Source organism: Crinia signifera, chromosome 3, assembly GCF_055691185.1.
Source record: "Crinia signifera chromosome 3, ASM5569118v1, whole genome shotgun sequence".
Taxonomy (NCBI): Eukaryota; Metazoa; Chordata; class Amphibia; order Anura; family Myobatrachidae; genus Crinia; species Crinia signifera.
Window position 1 is genome coordinate 68,138,064 of NC_139219.1, and position 26,030 is coordinate 68,164,093.

General features: G+C 46.0%; 2 protein-coding genes and 1 pseudogene across 2 annotated transcripts in view; 1 reads left to right on the top strand and 2 right to left on the bottom strand.

Annotated features, from left to right (window-relative positions):
• KAT14 (lysine acetyltransferase 14) overlaps window positions 1-6,230 on the bottom strand; it is a 31,133-nt gene extending 24,903 nt beyond the window's left edge. Inside the window, exons 1-2 of the mRNA XM_083175950.1 lie at window positions 5,962-6,230; window positions 159-280 (exon numbers count right to left, since the gene is read on the bottom strand). Of these exons, the coding sequence (XP_083032076.1) occupies window positions 159-280; window positions 5,962-6,214 (375 nt within the window). The 5' untranslated portion in view covers window positions 6,215-6,230. The remainder of the gene's footprint in view (window positions 1-158; window positions 281-5,961) is intronic.
• A 140-nt stretch (window positions 6,231-6,370) lies between these two features.
• Window positions 6,371-14,140, bottom strand: PET117 (PET117 cytochrome c oxidase chaperone). Its single transcript, XM_083175951.1, has 2 exons — window positions 13,981-14,140; window positions 6,371-6,689 (listed from the first exon to the last, which is right to left on the bottom strand). The coding sequence occupies exons 1-2, from the start codon at window positions 14,074-14,076 to the stop codon at window positions 6,564-6,566; spliced, it is 222 nt and encodes a 73-aa protein (XP_083032077.1). The 5' UTR covers window positions 14,077-14,140; the 3' UTR covers window positions 6,371-6,563.
• Window positions 14,141-24,566: 10,426 nt separating this feature from the next.
• LOC146062510 (phosphatidylethanolamine-binding protein 4 pseudogene) lies at window positions 24,567-25,545 on the top strand (annotated as a pseudogene).
• The last annotated feature ends 485 nt before the right edge of the window (window positions 25,546-26,030 follow it).

Genomic DNA, 26,030 nt, shown 5'->3' on the forward strand with positions numbered 1-26,030 from the left:
ACCTACCTTTTTAGGTACGATGCACTAGTCCCTAGACCACGTCAGGCTACTGCCCAGCCCACAAAACTGTGATTTAAGGGCAAGCTAGAATTGTTCTTACCAAAGTCCTGGAACACAGTGCGCTATCTGTACTTATTAGATGGAGCATGTTCACTTACCTGCTGCCAAGTCAGCCTTAAACGTTCAAACTCCTCCTTGCCATCTTCAGAACAGTCACTGCATGCAAACTTGAAGAAGTTGTCACCTTTTAGGTGACTTGGCGGGTCACTTTGGAGTTGACCTGCAAATGGACAATATGACATATATAGATAAAAAGTCCATCCACATACAGCTTCCTGAAGTATAGTACAATGTCCCTTCATACCATTAGCACCAGGTATGTTAAAATGTACATATTCAATTTCCAGATATGCAGTCATACGGTCAATGTCGACATTCATATTGTCAGCATTTATGATGCAGTATTAGCATGGTTAAAATGTTGACATCATAAATGTCAACAACTAGAAAAAGTTAATATAGGAAGAATGTTAACATTAGGACAAGTGTTAGGTTTAGCCGCAGGGTTATTGCTAGATTTACCTTAAAACCACATTGTCAACATTTTGTTACTGTTGACATAACAATGTCGATCTGATGAATGTCATCATCTTATAGCAACCCCCTATTTCTCATTACCCCTCCATGTAAACCTCTTTATAGCACCACCACTGAGGTAGTACAGTACCTTTATTGTATAATCTACACTGGAGCTGTGTGTAAATAATATCTCTTTGTACTGTAGTATGAAAATTGCTTTATTACCCTTTCTAGACGGATGATCAGCAACCATTGCATCTTTTCAAGTCATTGTAGATGGTTTTATTTCTGTGGGATGATGTGAACAAAGTCCTGCTTTTACATTGAGTTGGTTTTATTTTTAATGACAAATAAGGAAGCTACCTTACTTAGCAGCACCTTTCCCCAAATGGCAGTTGCTAAATGACATTCCATGCCAGGGGGAGGAGCAAGGCCTATGGTTCATGTCCAGGAGGAGGAGCAAGGCCCATGGCCTTGCAGTGTCAGTGTCCACCCAAGCCACCTGTTGCTCTTCGGTACCAGGTGGCGGTGAGTACATAACGCCAAAGTATAATCTGTAATGTTGTCAAGAGATTAGATTTAAAAAAGCAGTTGGTGAGGACTGGATGATTGTTGGTGATGTCATGACATTTGAAAAGGAGGGTGAACCTTTTGTTTTCATGTCATAAAAGACTATTACATAAGACTCAGGGCAGATTCAATGAGAAACAAAATAAGTTGTGCAACTTAAAACCCACTGCCACGTCTTTTTTGTAGCCTATTAGAAATCGACGTACATTTATTGGAAGTTTCGGTGCTTGTGTAATAGCACGGCACCCGTTACGTAGTTAGCGTAGCGGCCCTGCGTAGTATTCACGCAGCCAGCGTAGTTAGTCAGAAGTAGCGAAGTGTTCCCGCGGCTAGCGTAGTCAGCTTCCCTGTCAGATATGTGTTTCTGAAACACCCCCACTATCCACGCCAGCCCGAAGCGTGGCAAGCCCCGCGAGGAGATGCCTTACACTTCACGTGTCCCTCCCCCCCGACCGGTTTATACAACCACTATCCAGGTCGGCGTGACGTTGAATTTATAAAGTGTGGCGAGCACAGCAAGCCGCCGAGCCCGAAGCGTGCCCCGCGAGGGGACGCGGAATACATGTAAAGTAATCCACGTCCGCTCGCCACGCTTCAGGCTGAAGTGGATAGTGGGTGTTAGAAAAGGAGGCTCTCCCTGAAGCGGACGCGGGCAGGGTTGCCATACCCTGCCGCTATAATTACTGAGACGCAGGAGCCTCTGAGACGCACCTGCGTCTCAGACAGTTGGATCACCTCTCCGTCGGCACCTGCCAGCACAGGGGTTCTGGCGGTTACCAGCGCTGTGAGAGAGGCGCTCACTAGGCTTGCCATGGACGCCGGAGACAGAGCCGTGGACAGAGCCGGGCTGCCGCGGAGTCACTACGCTAAGTACGCTAGGCAACCGTTGGGCTACGCTGAAAACGTAGCGTAGCCAGGCGCCGTGCTATTACACAAGTACCGCAGTTTCAATAGTAGAAATTGAGGCTTTTAGTTTACACCTCCAGACTATTAAAGAAAGTACTCCTTTTAATATAAAAAAATAAAATTGGTGAACATAGTGCAGTACCTCTAGCATCCCCCATTTGAGGTATATTAAAGGATTTATAAGTATTTCAATAGTAAAGTCATTTTTAATGCAATAGGTCTGAAAAGCATGAAAACAGGTTTAATTATGTGGGGTATATATAAAGAATGCTTTATTGATGAGAAATTAGATTTGAACCTGGAAGATGGTCATTGCAGGTGTTTCTTTACATTTTTATTTATCAAAGTGTCTCAAACTTAAAAGCCCAGCTGACAATTAGTGGGGGGATTCAACTAGACGTGAAAAAGGGTTTACACTCAGAATCTGCGAAAAGCTCACAGATTTCCGTATTATCAGGGTCATGGCACCTGTTAAACCACTAGTTATAGAGGATTTCTTTTTGAGCAACTGAGGCGGGTCAAAAAATAAAATAACTCCATTAACACCTGGCTTAAGAGCTAATTTGATAGTCTGGGGAAGTCAATTAGCCCACAGTAAATTTAGCACAGCTGATTGAAATATCCCTTTAAATTATATCCCAAAAGAATATACTGTAAACACCCTTTTTTTTTTAAACTACAATTGCGGTCTACCATTGCTCATTCATTAATAAAAAGAGGTAAAAATGAACTACTAGACAACTATTAAAATCCTCAAATACTTAGCGTTTGGCTCCCAACAGCCCACACACTGTTCCCCTATCTTATTATCTTATTTTCCACTTTTGGAGGATAACAATGATTTCCACACTCTTGCATGAACTCTAGACAGTTGTCACACTTCAGAATTAATGCGTAACAGTGGCTTGATGTCCATTTTCAAATGACCTGTGAAAGCGGTCTTTTTTGGGGGGGTAAAAATATCCCAAGATATGTGCAAAATGCAATGCATGACTTGATGACTTGGTAATACAGAACTCATACCTAACTAATTTAGCCCCAAGTCTATTTTGCCTTACTTCTGTGTGTAACATTATGCACATACCAATATTTAAAGATGCGCTTATTTTTTTGTTTACTCTGACTAAATATATGTAACTTTGCATCATTATTTGCATTTCATTTTATAGAAAGTTAACAATGTTTTGTTCCGAATTTTCTAGCAGATTATAACATTCAGTAGATTGCCATTCTTTCTGTATCCACATTAAAATAACTAGTAAGCCCGCTTGACGCTAATCCTTTAAAAGCTAGTCTGCTACCTTGTACAAACACTTGCCTCTGTGTTTGTGCATGTGTGTGAGAAAGATGTAGTTTCACTCAGCACTAACAGATGGCAGTGTTTCCTAGACACACAGAAATATATGGCTGATTATATATACCCTCCCAGAGCCCACCTCTTATACACCTTTCACACCGAAATCCTGGGACCGACCCAGGTTTAGGAACGCTGTTCCAAACTGGGATAGATGCAGTGGATTCACACAGGTGCAGCATTAACTGTTCTGCTGGCGCTTGGAGAGGACATCATCTGCAAACATCATGGATCTGTCTCCCACTATTATTTATTATGTCTCTTATATAGGGCAACATATTCCATTGCGCTACAAATGGTATCAACAGTGATAACAAAAACTGGGTAATCACAGACAGACATAGGAGTAGGAGGGCCTTGCTTGCAAGTTTACAATCTATAAAGGAAGCAGGAAGGCTACACAAGGATAGGCACTGCAGCTATCTATAGCATAGTTAGATATGAATACTTTGGAAGGTTATGCTGTAAAGTAAATCTGGGTCAAATTTCTCAGGTCACACATTTAGCTGTGTTGTGAGCAGGACCTTAATCCTGGTCCTGCGCACTACACGGGTTGGACTCCCGGGTCAGTGGACCAGCTATTTCTTTCTGTGACCTCCCCAAAGCAAAGACCCAGGTTAACCTGGCAATAATCCAATTCTTTATTGGGTACTTGTTTCTTAGTGCGGCCACAATCGCGGCCATCGTGTACCTTAAAGTTAAGATACACGATTGATGCGATGGACCCGATTTCCTTTGAAATCAGGTCCATTTTGCCGGCAAAGGCAAAATCGGGGGCATTGCGTCGGTCGCGTGCATTAACATGTCCCCCGACGCGACCGACGCGATTTTGCCATAGGCTTCAATGTTAAAATATTTTTAACATTGAAAATCGGGAGCATCGCGTCGGTCTTGTGCCATTATAATGGCACAAGATGAGATGGACTTGATTAAGTCCATTTTACATAGGAAACAATGTGAAATGGGCCAATATGACCCATTTCACATTGTATATGGCCCCGTCATGGTGTAAAAGTAACGCAACCCCATTGTGAGCGTCACCCCACGATTGGCCGAAACCCGAAGCGTGTCGAGCGTGTCCTCCGACCTTTTCATACCCCTACTATCCACGTCGGCGTGGAGTTGAGAATATAAAGTGTGGCGAGCGCAGCGAGCCACCGAGCCCGAAGCGTGGCGAGCGCAGCGTGCCCCGCGAGGGGACGCGTATACCTGTGAAGTTATACGCGTACGCTCGCCACGCTTCGGGCTCGGTGGCTCGCCACACTTTATATTCTCAACTCCACGCCGACGTGGATAGTAGGGGTATGAAAAGGTCGGAGGACGCGCACCGCCGCCCCTCGCCACGCTTCGGGTTGGCGTCAATCGTGGGGTGACGTTGAGGGGGTAAAATTGGGGGTCTGGGGAATACTTTACATTGAATCCAATATAAAATAGGGTCCATGGGGCCCTATTCACATTTGATTCAATGTAAAAATCGCGTCGGTCGCGTCGCATGCGATGCGACCGACGCGATTTTTCCGACACAATCACCCCGATACAAATCGGTGTGGCCGTGCTAGGAAACAAGTACCCTTTATTGTTTTATGTTCATATATTTTTATATTTATAATTTGTATTTGTTTATTTTTATTTATATTCTATTTATCCTTCATATTTCTGTCTTTTCCATTTTTTCTACCTTTTATTTCCCATTCATATCTTTCTCACAATCATTTTCCAATGGCCTAACTATCATTAACATATTAATTTTACAATACACTGCAACATCTGAGGCACCTTTTAAAACTTAATTGCATTTATTGACAAACATATAGGGTCGTTTCCGCTTGAGTACGAACATACAGACATACTCCAAATAGGACCATCACCATGGCCATAAGCCCATCCCAGATGATCTACCCCCTCCCTCAATCAAAGTGAGTGACAGCTTTCTATCCAAATCTTAAGGACATACGGGCAGAACCGCTCACCATAGGACATAAACCTTTAACTCAACATGACCAAGGTACCTGAAGCAGCTTCTGATCCCTTATGCTGCTTTCCCACTGCCAAACCTGCTTTGACCCGGTTTTTTAAACAGGTCAAAGCAGGTTTAACCCCTTTCCCACTGCATGTAGTAAACGGTATATTACTGGTTAATTACCGTTTTTGTACCTTTCACATTGAACCCCTTGTGAAAGCTGACAATTACAAATCCTGAATAATGGCTGTAACTAAATAAACATTTTTAGTTAGTTGTATAATGTATAGAGTTCTATAGATCCCATATTTTGGGGGAAAACCCTAGGAACATGCTTTTTGAAAATTCAGCTGCACATATCTAAAGAGTTTAAATTTGAAAACAAAAACACTAAACATAGGAAATAATTCACGGCCATAGCCGTGCACAAAGAGGTCACTTACGGTAGCGCCAACATGGCACCTTTGTTGGGCATAAGGTAAAACATGCAATGCCAGCAGCAGGCACAATGTGCTGTTTAGGAACACCACACTACACCAATGTTTGGGAACTGAATTCACCCCATTGAGGAAATAATGCAGCCACCGCTTACTTGCTGGAATCCACTTTTGGCATTTTTCACAATGAAAAGGCATCTCCTCCATCCATGGTGGATCTATCTCATCACCAACGTCACTGTTCAATGAATCACCACTCTGCTCATGAGACAAGTCAATAGAAGCCTGATCTTCAGATTCTACCAATAGAAGAGTCTCGCCCTCCACTTCCCCCTCCTCCAAACCCTCGGAGGCGGACATCCTTGTGGCATCATCATCTGCGGGGGTGATATGTGCAGAAGTATCCATTGTCTATACACAGCAGCAGATACTTGTCGGGGGGAAAAAATCAAGTCTGTTTTAACTTAAATCTGGCTGCTAAGAATAAACAGCAGGTGCCATTTGGCATTCAGTCTTGCAACAATCAAAGCAGATCACCCAGTAGAGACCACACTAAACGTTCAGTATAGGTTAAGTCACTTTTATTATTAAGTCAAGGTTTCTCACAATGAAAGTTCCGATTGTGACCACGGTGTAAAACAGCAGCCAAGGTGATGACGTAGATAAGGGCAAATATACTCATGAGAAGTTCTAAAGGTTAAACATTGTGAACCCATGTTCTAGATGTTCTCGGCTTTAAGTTTTGTTGATTCACCGCTTATAGACTCTTATCGCGTTCAGATTCCAGTTGCTTGGTCAGTTCTATCTGCTCCTGCAGGACACGCAAGTTATCCTGTTTCCGTCTCTGCCTCTCCAAGTCATGGATAACACCTTCTCGCAGTCTCTGAAATAGAAAAATATCCAGATTAGACCGATTGCTGACATATTTCCAAATACCCAACCTGATCATAAAAAATATATATTATAGCATGCATACGTATCCAGCAGGGTAGTAAGGTGACCTATTGCTTACTATGCCTACAAGTTCCCTGGGCGGGTTCTCTTTGCAGACATGTCTCATTGCATGCTTTAACTAAGGCTACAGTAGGTACACACTATGCAATAACATTCATACAGCAGATATATCCCTAGTATATTAATGTGTGTACAGCATTGTATTAAGTCAGAACGCAGCACAGCCAAGGCCTATATATTTGTACATCTGCCTCTGTGTATGAGCGACCCATTGACAGACCTGTTACCTGGTTGCTGAAACTGTTGACAGACATCACAACTGGGCATACAAATTGAAATGCCAGCCCAGATGAAATGTCTGGCCGAGTGTCAGCATATGCATAAAGCAGGTTTTATTTACTACCACAGTTCAATAGAAATAATATATTCAAAAATAATTTCGGCATGTTCATGCCTTATATGTTAAAATGTTCTGAGACCTTGGAAGAAACATGTGTAAAGTGCAAGGTAGGCCACAAAAGTATTTCCTATCTTTAGTAATAGAGTAGTCAATAAATCACTACTGACAATTTTTTAAGAGCATCGTAGAAAAACGACAGATTTATCATGCAACTTTTTGCTTCAAAAATAAGGAATTTGGTACTTACCGATAATTCCCTTTCTCCGAGGCAGCAGGGGACACTGCAGTACTGACGTATGAGATAGAGTGGGTGCATAGGAGGAGTCGGCACTTAAGTGAAAATTTTCGTCTGTGGCTGGCTCCTCCCCCCTCTATCTCCCTCCAGACACCAGTCTTAAAAAACGTGACCGAGAGAGGAAGGGGACAGGCAAAGTAGAGCCACAGACTGTAAACAAAGAATATTAGGTAAACCCTTCAACCAACATTCATGAAACCAAACAATACAGATAAATAATTCAATCTGTCAAAATACAGAACTAGCAGGACCCCCAAACAATCACGGCAGGAAAGGTACTGCTAAAAAATAACCAAAGCGCTGGGCGGGCGTGCAGTGTCCCCTGCTGCCTCAGTGAAAGGGAATTATCGGTAAGTACCAAATTCCTTATTTCTCCTACCGCAGCAGGGGACACTGCAGTACTGACGTATGAGATGATACCAAAGCCACTACACCCGGGAGGGCGAGCGCTGAGGATCCTGTAAGACAGCTCTGCCAAAGGAAGAATCTTCCCTGGCAAACCTATCAAACTTGTATAACCTAGCAAAGGTGTTGGAGCCTACCCACGTGGCGGCTCTACAAACCTGAGTCAGTGATACTCCCCTGGCAGCCGCCCAGGAAGTACTGACCGATCTGGTAGAATGGGCAGAAACATTTGGAGGAACCTGAATGCAGGCTTTTGCATACGCCTCCTTAATAGTAAGGCACAACCACCTGGCCAGAGTCTGCTTCGACGCTGGCCAACCCTTCTTTTCTGCCCCAAACAAAACAAATAAAGATTCCGTCTTCCGAAAAGAAGCAGTCCTATCCACATAGATGCGTAAAGCTCTTACAACATCCAAACTTTCAGAAGCCCCAGACAAGGCCGGAACCACGATCGGCTGGTTCACGTGAAAGGAAGAGACTACCTTGGGAAGGAATTTAGGATTAGTCCTTAGCTCTGCACGGTCTCTGTGAAAAACCAAAAACGGAGGACGGCAAAGCAGAGCCCCCAGCTCTGACACTCTCCTGGCTGACGCCAATGCCAAGAGCATCAGAGTCTTCCATGTTAACCATTTCAAGTCTACTGAATCCAGTGGTTCAAAAGACTCAGATTTGAGAAACTCCAACAGGAGCCCCAAATCCCAAGGCTCAGTCGGAGGAACATATGGAGACTGCAACCTTAAAGCTCCCTTCAAAAAGGTCTGAACCTCCGAAATGAGTGCCAATTTTCTGTTGAAAAATACAGACAAGGCGGAAATTTGGACCTTAATAGAACCTAACCGAAGGCCCTTATCCAGCCCTGCCTGAAGAAATTCCAAAAGGCGAGGTAGCTGAAAAACCGCTCTCTCCACCTTCTTCCTCTGACACCATGCCACATAAGATTTCCAAATACGGTGATAATGCTTGGAAGTTACCTCCTTCCTAGCCCTGAGCATGGTGGGAATTACTGTCACTGGAACACCCCGCCTTTTTAACAGGTCGGCTTCAACAGCCACGCCGTCAAACGTAGCTGCGTCAAGCCTGGGTAGTCGAACGGTCCTTGCTGCAACAGATCCTCCCTGAGAGGAAGACGCCACGGAACATCGGCCTGAAGAAGCTTCAAGTCCGAATACCAAGCCCTTCTCGGCCAATCTGGGGCTATTAATATCGCTGAAGCTGACCCTCTTTTTATCCGTTTGAGTACCTGTGCTAACAAGGGAAACGGAGGAAAGATGTAGATGAGGTCGAAATTCCAATGAATCGAGAATGCATCCACTGCCCAGGCTCCCGGATCTCTCGATCTGGCACAGTAAAGAGGAAGTTGGTGATTCAGTCTGGACGCCATCAAGTCGATCTGAGGCGTCCCCCAGCGCCGCGTGATGAGCTGGAAAACCTCCGGATTTAGGGCCCATTCTCCTGGATGAAAATCCTGGCGACTTAGGTAATCCGCCTGCCAGTTCTCCACTCCCGGCAGGAAGACTGCTGTGAGATTTGACGCATAAGCCTCTGCCCATTGCAAAATTGGACGAACCTCCTTCATTGCTGCCCTGCTCTTCGTCCCGCCCTGACGGTTTATATAAGTAACCGCGGTCGCATTGTCGGACTGGATCATTATTGGCAGACCCTTGAGCAGGTCCTGGGCCTGGAGGAGTGCCAACCTGATGGCCCTGAGCTCCAGAATGTTGATCGATAACTTTGCCTCCTGGACAGACCAACGGCCCTGAAAAGTATAACCTTGGGTCACAGCTCCCCAACCTCTCAGGCTGGCATCCGTCGTCAGAATAGTCCAAATGCATGGTCTGAAACTTCGGCCCTTCAAAAGATGAGAAGTTGACAGCCACCAGTTCAGAGACAGACGCGCTTCCCTTGAAAGAAGGATTCTTTTGTGGATCTCCAAGTGGGATCCCGACCACTGGGACAGAAGATTTTCTTGAAAGGTCCTTGCGTGAAAACGACCATATGGTAGAGCCTCGAAAGAGGCTACCATCATTCCCAGTAAACGCGTGCAAGTGTGCGCTGACACCCTTCGTAAAGACAAAACGAGTCTAACCATCTTTTGAATTGCTCGCACCTTGTCCAAAGGAAGCGAGACAGTCTCGTTTTCTGTATCCAAAATGAGTCCCAGGAACTTTAACTTCCTTGACGGTGTTAGATGAGACTTTTTGAGATTTAGAATCCAACCATGGTCTATCAAGAATTTGCAAGCTACCATGGCGTGCTCCACCAGCTTCTCCCGACTTGGCGCTTTGATTAGCAAATCGTCCAAATACGGAATAACTGTTATTCCTTGGAGCCTGAGAGCTGCAATCATACACGCCATGATCTTTGTAAAGACTCTGGGAGCCGAAGACAGGCCAAAAGGAAGAGCCTGAAACTGGTAATGGCAATCGTCTATTGCAAACCTCAGAAAACACTGATGGGGTTCCCAAATTGGCACGTGCAGGTAAGCATCCTTGATGTCTAACGACATCAAGAATTCTCCCTTTTCTAGGGACGCCACCACGGACCGAATGGACTCCATCTTGAACCGCTGATAACAGACATGGAGGTTTAAATCCTTTAAATTCAGGATAGGCCGCACCGAGCCGTCCGGCTTGGGCACCACAAAGACGCTGGAATAGAAACCTCTGCCCTGCTGTGAGGGCGGAACTAAAACCACTACTCTCGCGTCTAAAAGACCCTGGATGGATCCCCGCAGAGCCTGACTTTCCTCCTCTTTCCTTGGCAAAGCTATCCGAAAAAATCTTGAGGGGGGGTCGACGTGAATTGCAGTTTGTATCCCTGGGAAATGCTGTCCAGAACCCATGCATCCCTGCAGTGGGACCTCCAGATTCCTGCAAACTGCAACAGACGCGCGCCCACAATGGAATCCCCCATGTGGGCTGCGAGACCGTCATGCCACTGGTTTGTCAGTGGCCTTGAGATCTGGCCTGCGGGCAGTGGCGGGTGCCGCAGGGGCCACTCTGGCACCTCTTCCTCTACGGCCTCTGAAAGAAGAGAAGCCCCCTCTTGTCTTACCTCTGAAACCTGATGGACCACGAAAGGCCCGAAAGGACGGCGCCACAAACTGGCGCTTAGGAGGCGGAGCTGCGGAAGGTAAAAATGCAGACTTACCCCCCGTAGCCTGGGCGATAAGTTTGTCCAGTTCCGCACCAAACAACACATCACCTGAAAAAGGCAGAGCCTCGACCGCCCTTTTAATTTCAGCCTCAGCCTGCCACGGCCGCAACCAAACGGCCCTCCTGGCCACAACCGCTGAAGCCGAAACCTTAGCTCCAAGAGACGCCACGTCTGCAGATGCTTCCCCTATATAAGTGGAAGCGTCCCTGATAAACTCAGCCAAGGACAATAAATCCTCCTTAGGACTGTCCTGCTCCAAACCAGACACCAGCTGAGAAGCCCATACCTCCATGGCCCGAGCCACCCAGGCAGAGGCCAGCGCTGGTCTCAACAAAACCCCCGCTGTGGAGAAAATAGTTTTTAAGGTAGTATCTAACCGCCGATCTGGCGCCTCCTTCAAGCCGACCGCCCCCGGCACTGGAAGAGTCGACTTCTTTGAAAGCCGAGAAAGAGACACATCTGGCGAAGGCGGAGCCTCCCATTTTTCCCTGGATTCAGGGGAGAAGGGATAGAGAGATTTAATGCGAGAAGAAATTTGAAATTTCTTATCCGGCACCTTCCATATATCTAACAGCGGGTTATCCAGCTCAGCCGAGTCTGGAAAATACACTGGCGTCTTCTGTACCCGACCAAAGATAGAAATCTGAGGCGGCGCCCGTGTCTCTTCTAGATTTAAAGTAGACCTAACGGCCCTGATAAGGCCGTCCACTCCCTGAGCGTCCTCTTCCTCCAAAAACTCCTGAGGAGATTCCTGAACCTGAGGCGTTACATACTCACCATCCTCTAAATCCTCTAGCCCATCATCATCATCTGAATGATGAGGGATAGCCAAGGACACCCCTGCCTTCCTCTTGGCAGCTACCTGTGAAGTAGGCATCCTCTGTGAAGTGCCAGCCAGCGACTGAGACAGAGAATCCACAGAAGAAATAAGTGTCCTGGCCCAAACAGGCTCTGCTGCAGCCATGCTAGAAAGCTGAGACTGCATCAGCTCCCTGTCCTTCCTAGAGGCCACTAATTCAGCAGTAAGATTAGCTAACACACTGTGAATAGGATCCACAGCAGACTGAGGAGTCTGAGGGACAGCTGCAGAAGCCTTTGATAAATCATAGCAGGGAGCACAGAGTGAAACACCCTTCATGTGCTGAGTATATTGCCCCTTGCAGCTCTTACAAGCATACAGCTTAACAGCTGCCTTGGAAGAAGTACCCTTTCCAGCCATAACTGTACAGGTGACCCAGTATATATAAAGACACACAACTCACCTACAGACACACACACACACACACACACACAAAAAACACCCCTTAGAGACCAGTCCCCCAAAAGAGAAAGTCTAGAGTCTGGGTGTCAAACAGGGAGAGAGGAGCCACAAACCCTCCCAATGCGTGTGTGTGTAAAAAACCTCCGCTACTTACAGTACCCCTGTAGAAAACGGAGGACAGCGCTGAAATGAAGACTGCCGGAAAGTAAACCAGCCTGCAGAACCTCTCAATAGCAGCAGTCACCTCTCTTAATGGCGTCCGCGCGGAAGAAGTACCTCCCACAAGCCACCTCTTCCCGCGCCCGCCGGAGACTGATGACGTCATCGTCGCGCTGACGCCGCGACGATGCTGCCCGGCCAGCGCGCTCTCTCTGGCCGCCCCCTGTATGGTGCAACGCACCTTGCTCTGGATGAGGGGGAAAACCGCCGTGGACCCGTAACGCTAGCCGCAAGCAGCTGCGGCGGGTCCCCGGAGCCGATGCTCCGGTGGCTGGGTACTGGAAGGTAGCTGCACGCAGTACCGACCAGACCCTCCAGAGCCTCCCACGAAGCAGGCACCCTGTTCAGGGATGCCTGTGTCACTAAAAACTGATCACAAAATAAAAAACACAAATAAAAACCTAGTCTCCTGAGGAGACCTTGCCGAGGATACCGACTCCTCCGGCACTTTTTTAAGACTGGTGTCTGGAGGGAGATAGAGGGGGGAGGAGCCAGCCACAGACGAAAATTTTCACTTAAGTGCCGACTCCTCCTATGCACCCACTCTATCTCATACGTCAGTACTGCAGTGTCCCCTGCTGCGGTAGGAGAAATACAGCATGAAGATGTAAGATCGGCAGCAACAACAGAAGGTAAAGGGGTTGATGCCCAGGATTAAGAGCTCGTCTATGCAGCACATAGCTGCATTTTTTTACATTATGGTATAGTCTAGTGGGTCGACACCTAGAAATGAACAATATACCATAGGTTGACATTGACAGTTTGACACAAGCAAAAGGTGGACACTTTTTTGGTGTCCATGTGACAGGGACACTGTATAAGTGTACCGCATCTCCTCACATAGCTCACCATGCTGTGCTCAGCACACGATTATAATTAACTCTATTCCCACTTGGATGGTAAAGTATGAACCAAGTCGGTCAAAAAAAAAAAAAGTGAATTACCCGTGTTGACAATGTAAATGTTGACCTATTGCTTGTTTTGACCTAGAATATGTTAACCATTTATAGGTGTCGACCGAGTCACTGCGGACCATTACTGGTAGACCCAGGGACTATGGGTCTGCAGATGAAAATATGCAGTTTAGAGTATCGACATTGCATTGGGAGCATCCTCACAATTCTTCTCTCATTGAATTGCACCAACATCATAACTTTCCTCATCAGGTGTCAAAATTAAGATTCATTTGCATTTACAACAAATGTAAACAGATAACAAAGAATTACAGTATCAGCAATGTAATCTGCAGGATAAAAAAAAAAAAAAAAAAAAACACTTTACAAACAAATAAGTTAAAAGTCGACTAAAAAAAAAATAAAGAAAAAAACCCCACTCACAACAACTTGTATTTTACAATAAACCAAAAGCATATTATAAGTGAATAGCAGTGCATGCACCATACTGGCAGTAAAACACGTGCATGACCTTCAGCCGTGCCCCCAGGAGAGCGGGCAGAAACGCAATAGGACGACGCACACACCGACCTCTCTCTCCAGGGTCTGCTTCGCGTGTACCCCAACTACCGTCCCCACAGTCAGGACCACCGAAAGGCCCAAGACCACTTTGGATCGGGCGGACATGCCTACTGTGGCACGACCGGATGGGGCGGAATGGGCATGGAACGCAGCAGTGAGGATTTGGAACGCGGCGCTACATAAGCAGGAGACGCCACGAGACAAATCTGTGCTTATGCTGGGAGGAAGCTGAGGTCGCCATATTGGTTACTGGCGTGGTTACACGGCTACTGTCAAACCTGTAGCAACTCACTGGTTGTCTCTGTTACTGGCAGCGTGGCATATTAGTGGTACAGTTACAGTAGCTCAACAACAGCTAGATAGCCACAAGTTACTTATCTAAGATGTTCAGTCAACAAGAGACCAATATGGTACTACAATTGAGTGTTTGGGGGATTTCCCCCCCCCCCCCGAAAGTTGTTCTACAAAGTTCCATACACACTGGGCGATTTTGGTCAAACACCACAATGATGTCGACATTGATAAGGTCGACATGGAAAAAAGGTTGATATATGAAAAGATCGACATACGTTTTTTATTTACATTTTCTGTGTCGAGACCATTAAGGGAATTAAGGAAATTCTTGAGTAAACAGGAAAGTTTTTAGTCTGTTTTTGAAGCATTCTAGAATGGGGGACTCTCGAACTGTGCAAGGAAGTGAGTTCCATAAAGTCAGAACCGCATGGATAAAAGATCACTAAGCTTCAAAAGTGATAAAAGGGAGAGTGATAAACCACCAGCCAATCAGCTCCTACCTGCCATGTCACAGACTGTGTTTGATGCTTAGTGCATCTGGCCCATAGTCTTAATCCACAAGAAACAATTTTTTGCAGTAGTAGATACTTTTCTAGAACAATACAAAACTGACCAACAGTTAGAGCAACAAGAGTGGGAAAAATGCTTAGAATCCACAGAAAAGGAACACAATACTGCACAATAATCAATGATAAAAATAAAATCTATAATGGTAAGCTGTAATACCATACCTCCCAACTGTTCCGCTTTCCGCAGGAACGTCCCGGTGTTTGGGGATGTTCCCACATCCCGCCCGGGGCCAGCGGTGTGGGAGCAGTTGGGAGTCCCCCCTGTTGCCCACAAATAGACGCCGTCTATTCATGCCCCACAGTGGCAAAAACGGGGGGCATGGCCTTGCTGAAGCATCGTGAATATAGGCCAGGCCCCCAAAATTTCCAGCGGACGTGCGAGTGCCCCTCCTCCTGCCACAGCCAAGTTAGGGGGTATGTAATAAACTTGTCCGGTTTGCCCACTTTCTCACATACCAGTTCAAGAAATCGGATTAAAGGTAGCGAAATCGCAGGTGTTTGAGATCTGATCGGATTCCTGTGCGGATCGGACCTGTTTGCAGTCCAACCTCTGACTCAGACAGCTTCCTGGCAGAGGGCAATGGTATATGCAAATAGACTGCATGCATGCGATCCTGTCACCCAGGGAGGTCCCAGGGCAGCTCAATGGAGATTGGCTGCAACTTCTCTAGGGGAGAAGTCACAGTAGACCACAGTAGAGCATGGGGGGCTTTACCCTTAGCATTTTTGGAAAGCAAAAAAGTGTGAGATATAGGTGTGCGCACAGGATGGTGCCTCTTGCGCACAGGCACTCTCTAATGTCGGGCACCTCCCATACGTCTTTGACTTTCAGGGGCCCTGCCACTTGGGCCACACTTATCTGCAGTGGGGGGCAGGGGGGCATCTGACATGGTGCCTGCCCACTTTAAGTTATTTAATGTGTAGATGCTTTGCTTTTCTGTCTGGGACAGCCTGAAGTAGGCTGCTTGTTCCAGCCTTGCCCGGTAGGAAGTGTGTAGTAGTGGGAGGGCAGCAGCATGGTCTCCTCCCTTCTCCTCAGGCAGTTAGGGCCTCTCTCCCTTCCATCACACGCTGCAGGTGCAGGTGACAGGAGTTCACGGTCCTTCTCTGACCAGCAGCCTGGATAAGAGTACAGATGGGTCAGCTGCTAATAGGGGCATTGGAAAGAATGGCTGAGCTTTTGGAATGGTTGCACACTCGTCACTCCCCATTATTATGAGGGGGATAACAATGTGATTCCTATGTTCCAAACTAAAAAAAAAAAAGTGAAGCTTTTGAACCGAGTCGGTCTAAACAACGTAGGATATGCCGCCCATTTATAGGTGTCAACCTAGTCACTGTGGTATCCAGGGATCGGATACCATTTTTCTATACCACGCCAGTAAAAACACAGACGTGCTCAGGTGTTTGGTCAGAAGTCATGTGACATCAGCTCCAGACCCTATCTGACTGCTTCTATCGCAGCCACCTAGTAATTCATGGCCTAAGTAAAGACTGCAAGCACTGGAAAAATCTTTCAATAGTGAGCGGCTTGCGTACTGAATTGCACCGAATTACCGATACAGATAATTTGCAATTTGCAGGCTTGAACGGGGCAGGATTTAACTCTGGCAATGTAGCAGAGCAGAAATCAGGGGCCAAATGTAATAGGGTGAGAGTTTCAGAAAGTGAGAGATTTTGGGAGAGTTTTCCCATGTTTTTTTAAAGCAGCAATCAATTACACTGTAAAACCAGGTTGATTTTGCCATGTAATTGATTGCTGCTTTAAAAAACATGGGAAAAATCTCTCACTTTCTTAACTCACACTATTACATTTGGCCCCAGGTCTGAACAAGCCTTGTAATACCTACCGCTATTCCCGTGAGGCAGTGGCGGATTTAAGGGGGGGGCGAACGGGGCGGTCGCCCCCCCCCCTAGGCCAGTGGAATCACTATGCTGATAGCTGAGGATCTCCTTTTTCCAGGGATACCAGAATTTTGAAAATCGGCCCTGGGGAACTGGAGATATCCAACTTCAAAGCAGCAGTCCCCATCCGACCTGTTAATTGTAATTCCCAGTCATATTTCTCAGGTTTTCTCTTACATAGAGTTTTTCTGAGAGTGTATACCAAAAGCTGGGACTCTCCCCTTTCTGTGGACACTAGCGATTTGTCTCTGTCTTGCCCAGAACCAGAGATATCAGCCTTCGAGCAGCCGGTCCCTGCTCCAGCTCCAAACGTCTGGTGTACAGTTTTATTTTTTTGTCAATGGATTGCTCTTTTGAGCAATTTTGAGCCGACATGTGCCGACAGGCAGTATTTCATACCCTACCATCCACTACGGCGCAGATGGAGTATATAATAGTTTGCCGAGCACAGCGAGCCACGGAGCCTAAACCATGGCGAGTGTAGTGAGGGGACGTGGTACACTTAGTGTCCATGTCGACTTATTTTATTCTCCCACCACGCCCTAGTGGATGGTAGGGCATGAAATACCGCCTGTCGGCACATGCCCGCTCAGACAAAAAAGTGAAAACCCCATGTCGACCTTTTGACTGTCGACCTTCTCCATATCGACATAATGCTTGTGTTGACCTAATGACCTGTTGACCTAACCTTCAGTCATGTTGACCTTCCTGCATGTTGACCTTAATGCAGGTCGACATTAATACAGGTCGACCTAATGCTTGTAGACCTAGTGACCGCATCCCCTGTCACCAACATACATAAGTATATATATATTTGTTGTAATCCGCACTCACACTCAGAAGCTGGTGTCAAAGAGCAAGGGGTGCATCCATAGAGTAGTCCCATTTTCAGAGCCACCAATCAATATCCATAATTGTAGCAAAATCAAGCATCTTGTGACAAGGAGCACTCACCAGTAATAGTAGTACAAAAATTATTTTTATTCAACATCTTAAAAAGTTGACGTTTCGGCCCCATCAGGGTCTTTGTCAAGACAGCAACAGCGACAACTCTAATGTATCAGGCAGAATATAGGAATACTGACACATGTGCCTCCTCACTCCCTTATACACAGCACAATTATTCTACACATAGAAATCAGCTGTGGACAGGTGCCACCCATTTTCTGTCAAGTGGAACACGAGAGTTGTCTCTGTTGCTGTCTTGACAAAGACCTTGATGGGGTCGAAACTAGGGATGTGCACCGGCCACTTTTCTCTTTTTGGGTTCTGATTACCTTAAGTTTTGGGTTCTAATGGGTTTTGGCAAAACACCTCCTAAGTGTTTGGATTTTTTGGGTTTTGGGTTCTGATTTTTTTGTTAAAAAAAGTATAAAAACTGTTAAAATCACAGATTTTTTTTTTTCTCCTACGCTATATTAACCTCAATAACATTCATTTCCAGTCTATTCTGAACACCTCACACCTCACAATATTGTTTTTAGGGCAAAAGGTTGCACCGAGGTAGCTGGATAACTATGCTAAGCCACACATGTAAGAGTGGCACTGCAGCGGTAGATACGGCAGTACTAGGCACCAGACAGGTAGATACGGCAGTACTAGGCACCAGATAGGTGGATACGTCAGCAATACTAGTATGTGCACCAGCAGAATTTATAATAATTTATTTTATTATTAGGTACTGCTTGGCAGTGGCAGTCAGTGGCACACGTCAGTGCACCAGCAGCATGGAATTATTTTTTACAGTGCCACGCTTCACAAGTATTATTTTTGGTACTTGTGAGTTATCCGGACGCCCGATTTCAAAATCGGGTCGGATCGGGCACATCGCATCGCATCGCATGCGACCATCGGATGCGATGCGATGCGATGCGATGCGATGACCCGATTTTTCCATAGGAATCAATGTTAAAATGGACTGAGTCCATTTTAACATGGAATTCAATGGGAAAAAGGGGTCCTTTTCATACCCCTACTATCCAAGTGGGCATGGAGTTGGATATAAACCTGTGGCGAGCGTAGCGAGCCACCGAGCCCGAAGCGTGGCGAGCGTAGCGAGCCCCGCGAGGGGACACGGAATACCGTCCCCTCGCGGGGCTCGCTTCGCTCGCCACGCTTCGGGCTCGGTGGCTCGCTACGCTCGCCACAGGTTTATATCCAACTCCATGCCCACTTGGATAGTAGGGGTATGAAAAGGACCCCTTTTTCCATAGGAATCATTTTAACATTGATTCCTATGGAAAAATCGGGTCATCGCATCCGATGGTCGCATGCGATGCGATGCGATGCGATGCGATATCGCATCGCATCGTATCTGATTGTATGCCTTAACTTAAGGCATACAATCAAAAAATCGGGCGTCCAGATAACTCACAAGTACCTTATTTTTTAATTAAATTAGATATAGCAGCCTAGTATGTACTAGGTAGGTACACTAGGTAGGCAGTAGCACTGCCAGTGGCAACAGTGGACTGAGTAACTAAATAATACTGGCAGATTCAGTGCAGGCAGCACCAGTAGACTATATATATATATATATAATTAGTTATTCATATAATATATATAACAGCACAGCACCAGAGGTAAGCCCCAGCACAGAGGAGACAGTAGTACTACAAGTACACAGTTAGACTGTCCTCCTTGCTAGGGAGAGCCCACCCTAAGCAGAGAGGAGAACAGAGTACACAGCAGCACTGAGGGAGACAGCCCCAGCGAATAAAATAATTACAGCACAGCACACCAGAGGTAGACCGCACAGAGGAGACAGTAGTACTACAAGTACACAGTTAGACTACACAGCAGCACTGAGAGACAGCCCCAGCGAATAAAAAATATTGCGTTCAAGGTCAAGCTCAAGTTTAAGCCCCAGCAGCAGCACCAACACACCCTCTCCCAACCCACTACTAGACTGGAGTGAAGATGGCGGGCGCAGCAGCCGCTATTTAAAGCCTCGCGAAATCCGGCGCCGGGAGATGGCGTTCTGACCACGCAGACGGACCCGAGTCAGGCGGGAATCTCCGAACGCTGCTCGGAACCGGGCTCGGAATGATGACGTCCGTGGGGGCTCGGATCTCTGGAATCCGAGTCTGCACATCTCTAGTCGAAACGTCGACTTTTTAAGATGTTGAATTAAAAGGAATTTTTGTACTACTATTACTGGTGAGTGCTCCTTGTCACAAGATGCTTGATTTTGCTACAATTATGGATAAGTGTCTACAGGGCTATTTTTCAGCAGGCTCCAGCAGGAACTGAGGCCCTTATTCTAGTTCACTCTTTCTGACAAAATATTTCTTAGATGGACAAAACCATGTGCACTGCAGGGGAGGCAGGTGTTTCTTGTGCAGAGATAATTATATTTGGGTGGGGTTTTACACCTGCCTCACCTGCAGTGCACATGGTTTTGTCCATCTAAGAACTATTTTGTCAGAAAGAGTGAACTAGAATAAGGGCCTCAGTTCCTGCTGGAGCCTGCTGAAAAATAGCACCGAGTGTCTATATATATATATATATATATATATATATATATATATATATATATATATATATATATATATATATATATATATATATATATATATATATATATATATATATATATATATATATATATATATATATATATATATATATACACCAAGACTGAGAGGATGATAGGAAACAGGAGGCCACAGAAATGGGGGCACTGGGAGCTGCCAATCAGAACTCTATAGCCCCGGCTGCAGAGGGTGAGGCAGGGCCGGTGCAAGGCACCAGAGCGCCCCAGGCAAGTCGGGGTGGGGGCGCCCCGGTGTCTGCTGCCCGGGTACCTGTCCTGCGGCGCTGTAAAGCTGGCGGCAGCGGGGGGTCCCTGCAGTCAATAAGAAATAACGAGCGCTATCCGCCGGGCTATGCGGAAGCGCTTCTGTTTTGGAAACACTGGCCGCACGGCGCACGCTGATTGGCTGAATCTCAGCTAGGGTGGCCAATCCCGGGATCGGCGGGATCCCGGGATTTGGCCTAAAAAACGCTGGGATATTAATCCCGGGATTGGATCTTCCAATCCCGGGATTTCGGGATTATAGGCGCATGCGCATATCTAATGCCGGGCAGCGTCTGAGCGAGTGCTCAGACGCTACCCAGGAGTTCCTGATCCCCAGACTGCAGTCTGGAGCGGGTATGGGCAGTCCGACCTGCGCAGCGTGACCTCTGGCCATCACGCTGCGCAGGTCGGACTGCCCATACCCGCTCCAGAATCATCTCTGACCTGGACCGGACCTGGCAGCGTCGGCCGCTCGCCCTCCGGGCGGCTCTGCTGCTGCTGCTACCGCCGCTGACGCCTCCTGCTCCTGCCCTGTCTGCCCTGCTCCCGGCCGCCGGTGTGAGTAAATGAATGTGCGGGGCGGCTGTAGCGGGGGGGACTGGGCTTCTTTGTAGCATTTTTTTTGCCTAAACTGATTAGAGATGCCAATCCCGGAATCCCGGGAATCCCGGGATTGAGCATTTTTCAATCCCGATTCCCGGGATTGAAAAAATGCCCCGGGATTGGCATCCCTAATCTCAGCCAATCAGCGTGCGGCCAGTGTTTCCAAAACAGAAGCGCTTCCGCATAGCCCGGCGGATAGCGCTCGTTATTTGTTATTGACTGCAGGGACCCCCCGCTGCCGCCGCCGCCAGCTTTTACGCACATATACGCCGCAGGACAGGTACCCGGGCGGCAAGGGGGGGCGAAATACCGCCCTCCAGTGGCCGGCGCCCTAGGCAAATGCCTAGATTTGCCTAGTGGTGGCGCCGGCCCTGGGGTGAGGTTGCACACTGGGCGGAGATGAAGACCCAACTGTCTCTATCTCCAGAAACATAAACATCACCTCATCAAGTAGCATTTTAGGGTACTCAGACCCTTCCCCCAATGTGTGCACCACTGAGCACTAGTACTAAGTTTATGGACTGTTGTCGCTACAAGTGCAAATAACCTGGTCACTTTTTGTAGTTGGGAAGCAATTAAACTAATCAATTCCAATCATGTATTTATCTGTTACAGGACATTGAACCCTGCTATCTGTTTGCTTTTTCTTACAACCTAGATTGTTTTCAACCATCTGCTAGAATATCTGACTGCTAAATGCTCATTGTGAAATGGACCTGGATTGTACATTAAGTAATAATGGAACATGTTTTGGTGTAATGTATGTATATTTCAGCTATAGCTTTGTATTTGTGTTTGCTTTAGGATGAGACACCAAGATAATTTTTCTTGTCTAATTAAAATGAAGTTGTCCTTGGTTTTAGTATACTATAAATAAATCTAGCCAGGAATTGAGACCTATTAGGAGGGGTATAAATAGGGATTTATGCCTTCGTGTTTTATTCTGCCTGAGAAGAAAAGTTAAAACCATATTGTGGTCTGTTTGCATCGGCTTATTCATTCTGCATATGTGCAGACACAGGGTGCGTGCGGCCACTGCAAACAAACTGTTCGTCGGTTGCATGCAACCAGGGCCAGATTTCCTACTAGGCATGTGCCTATAGGCGGCACCTCCTGGGGGCGGCATGGCATCCCTCCTTCTTGCAGGGGGGGCTGCGAATCACGGGGGGTGGCTCAATCCGTGTGGCATTATGTGAATTTTGGCTCATTCCGTTTGGCATCATGTGTAAGGGGCAAGTATAATGGAGTCATTTTGTTGCATAATGTGTAGAAGTGGTATATGGAGTGTTACACTACACACCCCCTTTTGAGTGACAACACCGCCTTATCCGAAGCGCGCGCCGATGGCGCGTGCAGAACTACATCCTTCACTTTCGATGCCAAGGTGGGCCTGTGTACTTTAAATGCCAGGGCCTATTTTTAATCCCATTCCCACCCTCTCTCTGCTCTCCTTCTCTCTCCCCGCTCTCTGAGCATGTACACTTGAACCACTAACACCCCCTCCCATCCCCTCCCCTATCATGGTGCCCCCCCTGTCATTTTCTCCTGGATCTGCCCCTGGATGGGAGTAAACCAATCTAGATGATGAGAAATCTGATCCTAATGCAAATTGATAGGTAGAGTTTTGAAAAGCAAGCCTGGGGCTCCAGATCTTATCAAAGAACTAGTTCAAAACCAGTCAGAATTACAGCTTCTGCAATGTACTTTCACTTTGAGCTGTGACAATTTTTAGCCCACAAACGCTCCACCCCAGCCAGTTTCACGGCGCCGCCGCGCGCACAGTCTGTCTCTGAAACTTGGCAGCCTGCCAGAGGCTCGCGTGCCGCTCTAGCTATAATGTAATGTAATGTAACGTAGCGCTGCGCGTGCCACTTTAGCTGTAATGTAATGAAATGTACCGTGTAAACAGGACACAAACGGAGCTTCTAAACCGCACACCCCGGCACACCGCTACCAAAGGGGTTGTCCCCAATGTACACGCTAACATGCGATGCGATGCTATGCGATTTTCCTACATAATTTATTCACTGCTCTTTTAGCCCTGGGGGATCGCATCAAATCGCATCGCACCTCCCGCAAAATCGCATGTGATCGCATGCGATTTTATAGGGTGTGCGATGCCATTACATTAGGTATACAATAATATGATTGTATGTCCTAAAAATAGCTTTTACGCACCCCCCTACTATCCACGCCACCCCGAAGCATGGCGAGCGCAGCGGAACGCGTCCTCCAAACTTTTCATACCCCCACTATCCACGTCAGTGTGGAGTCAACTTTCTATAGTGTGGCGAGCGCAGCAAGCCACCGACCCAGAAGCGTGGCGAGCGAACGCGGATTACTTTGCCACGCTTCGGGCTCGGTGGCTTGCTGCGCTCGCAACACTACATAAAATCAACTCCACGCTGACGTGGATAGAGGGGGTATGAAAAGGACGGAGGTCGCTTGGCGAGCGTAGCGAGCCATGCTTCGGGGTGGTGTGGATAGTGTGGGGGGGTGCGTAAAAGCAATTTTTAGGACATACAATCATATTATTGTATACCTAATGTAATGGCATCGCACACCCTATAAAATCGCATGCGATCGCATGCGATTTTGCGTCAGGTGCGATGCGATACCTTGGGGGTACACAGAGATGTGAATAAATTACATTAAAAATCCCATCGCATTGCACATGACACTAAAATGGCCCATGCGATGCGATGCGATTTCCCTACGCAGAATAGCCCACTAAGCAAATAGCTTAGTGGGCACCCAACTAACATATAAGTACCGTTTGAATTATTCAATGCCACTAACTGGTCCTACTTACTGTATAAATAAATACATGTGATGGCGATACAAGCATCAGTCATGATAGAGTCTTGCAGTTTTAAATGTGCTGACAAAATGCAGTTCCAGTAGTTTGTGTAAGTAATAACATTACACTTAAAAATACCATAAATACACAATCAATCATTGACTCTACCATTAAAGTTAAGAGACAGTCCTGAATTGCAGTGAGCTAATAAGGTGTAAACCATAACATTTGGAATGTGACCACTGCCCATGGAGTGTGTTTGGGTGAAATAATTGTAGAAATGTCAATATCATCCAAATACTATATTTGAAAAAGTCAGATTGTACTTAAATTGTAAGGACATTACTATTCTGTAAACAATTTTTTTTTTTTTTTAGCAAAAGTGTGATTAACAAACACATATTAAAATAAGGCGAGTTTAAAAACACCAATGAATATTACTCAGTGTTGTGGCTTTGGACATATTCTGTGACCACCTCTTGAAAGACATAGTGATGGAGGGCCTTAAATTGGTCCCCCGAGTCAGAACTAGATGGAAGAAAGGATATAAAAAATTAGACCCCTCCATCATCTTGGAATAATAGCATAGCATTCCAATATGCAACCCACCATCACTTGAAATAGTAAGCTCAGGGAAATCACAGAGCTAACTGAAGCTTCATTCAAATTTGAGTAATTATGACATCACAGAATGACAGAGCTAACTGAAGCTTCATTCAAATTTGAGTAATTATGACATCACAGAATGACAGAGCTAACTGAAGCTTCATTCAAATTTGAGTAATTATGACATCACAGATATAGAATCATAGAACTCGGGCAAAGCATAAGAGTTTGCAGACAAGCACTGGCCAGAACGCATAGTGGTGACTTCTTGACAAGACTTGCTAATATGTCAAGGTTATTATTTCAGGTTGGATTCCTGCTTTCATTCTTATCCATCACTTCTTGTAGGCCTATTTCATGCGACTTTGAGCCTATCCTTGGAGATGACACCAGTTTCTGCAGTAACGATCTTCATGTTATATACCCCAAGATGGGTGATGCCTCCTGTATTTATATACCAAAATGTAATGGATATCATAGTGGCTTGACACAAAATTGGGGACCTCCATTGATCAAATATGACAACGCCAAGCCAGAAATGATGTATACATTGATTATGGTGGATCCAGACGTTCCAAACAGACTCAAGCCAATATACAGATTCTGGAGACACTGGCTCGTCACTGATATACCAGGTGATGTTCTCCTCAGAGGCGAAGACGTAGACGTAACTGGAAATGTCTTATCATCTTACCATCGACCAAATGTACCAACACAAACAGGATTTCACAGATACCAGTTCCTGCTCTACGTGCAAAATCCAGGATATTCTCCCGTTCTCCTATCGGGGGAGGAGCCTCGTGCAAGTTGGGATGTTACCGAATTTGTCCAACGGTCTGCCTTAGGTGATCCTGTAGCCACCTCTCAATTCATGGTCATTCACCCGCTCCAGTAGGATTCCATAACTGTGCGGTTTTAAACTGAAGCAAGAAACAGATTCAAATGTTTGGAAGGCTGTTAATGATAAAACATCTAGGGGTAGATGTATGAAGCAGTGATAAGGGAGGAGAAGTGATAAAGTGCCTGGTACTTTATCACCAGACAATCGGCTTCTAACTATCCCTTTTTAAACCTAGTCTGTACAGGACTGGGTGTAAAAAGGGATAGTTAGATGCCGATTGTCTGGTGATAAAGTACCAGACACTTTATCACTTCTCCTCCCTTATCACTGCTTCATATATCTACCCCCTAATGAATTAATGAAAATAATTTTCCAAATTGTTTTTATTGCAAAATATAAGCATTACAATGTGAAATGTCATTAATAACAATATGTATTGCAAACATTTTCTATATTTCCTATTCATCAGAAATATTATTGATATGTCTATGGATTAGAAAATCAAACAGCAAAGATGATGTATATATGTCAACTGTATACATTAATATTAAACCATTTGAACACATGAAGAAATTATTTCAAAAGAATATACAATATTCTATTCAATACAAATTTCAATAAATGAGATCTATAATTGAGCTC

Bases quoted from the DNA above. Each gene is read 5' to 3' on its own strand.
- PET117 (XM_083175951.1), bottom strand. From the start codon at position 14,076: ATGTCCGCCCGATCCAAAGTGGTCTTGGGCCTTTCGGTGGTCCTGACT. The intron at 6,690-13,980 runs GTCGGTGTGTGC...TTTCTATTTCAG, and splicing joins AGCAGACCCTGGAGAGAGAG to AGACTGCGAGAAGGTGTTAT.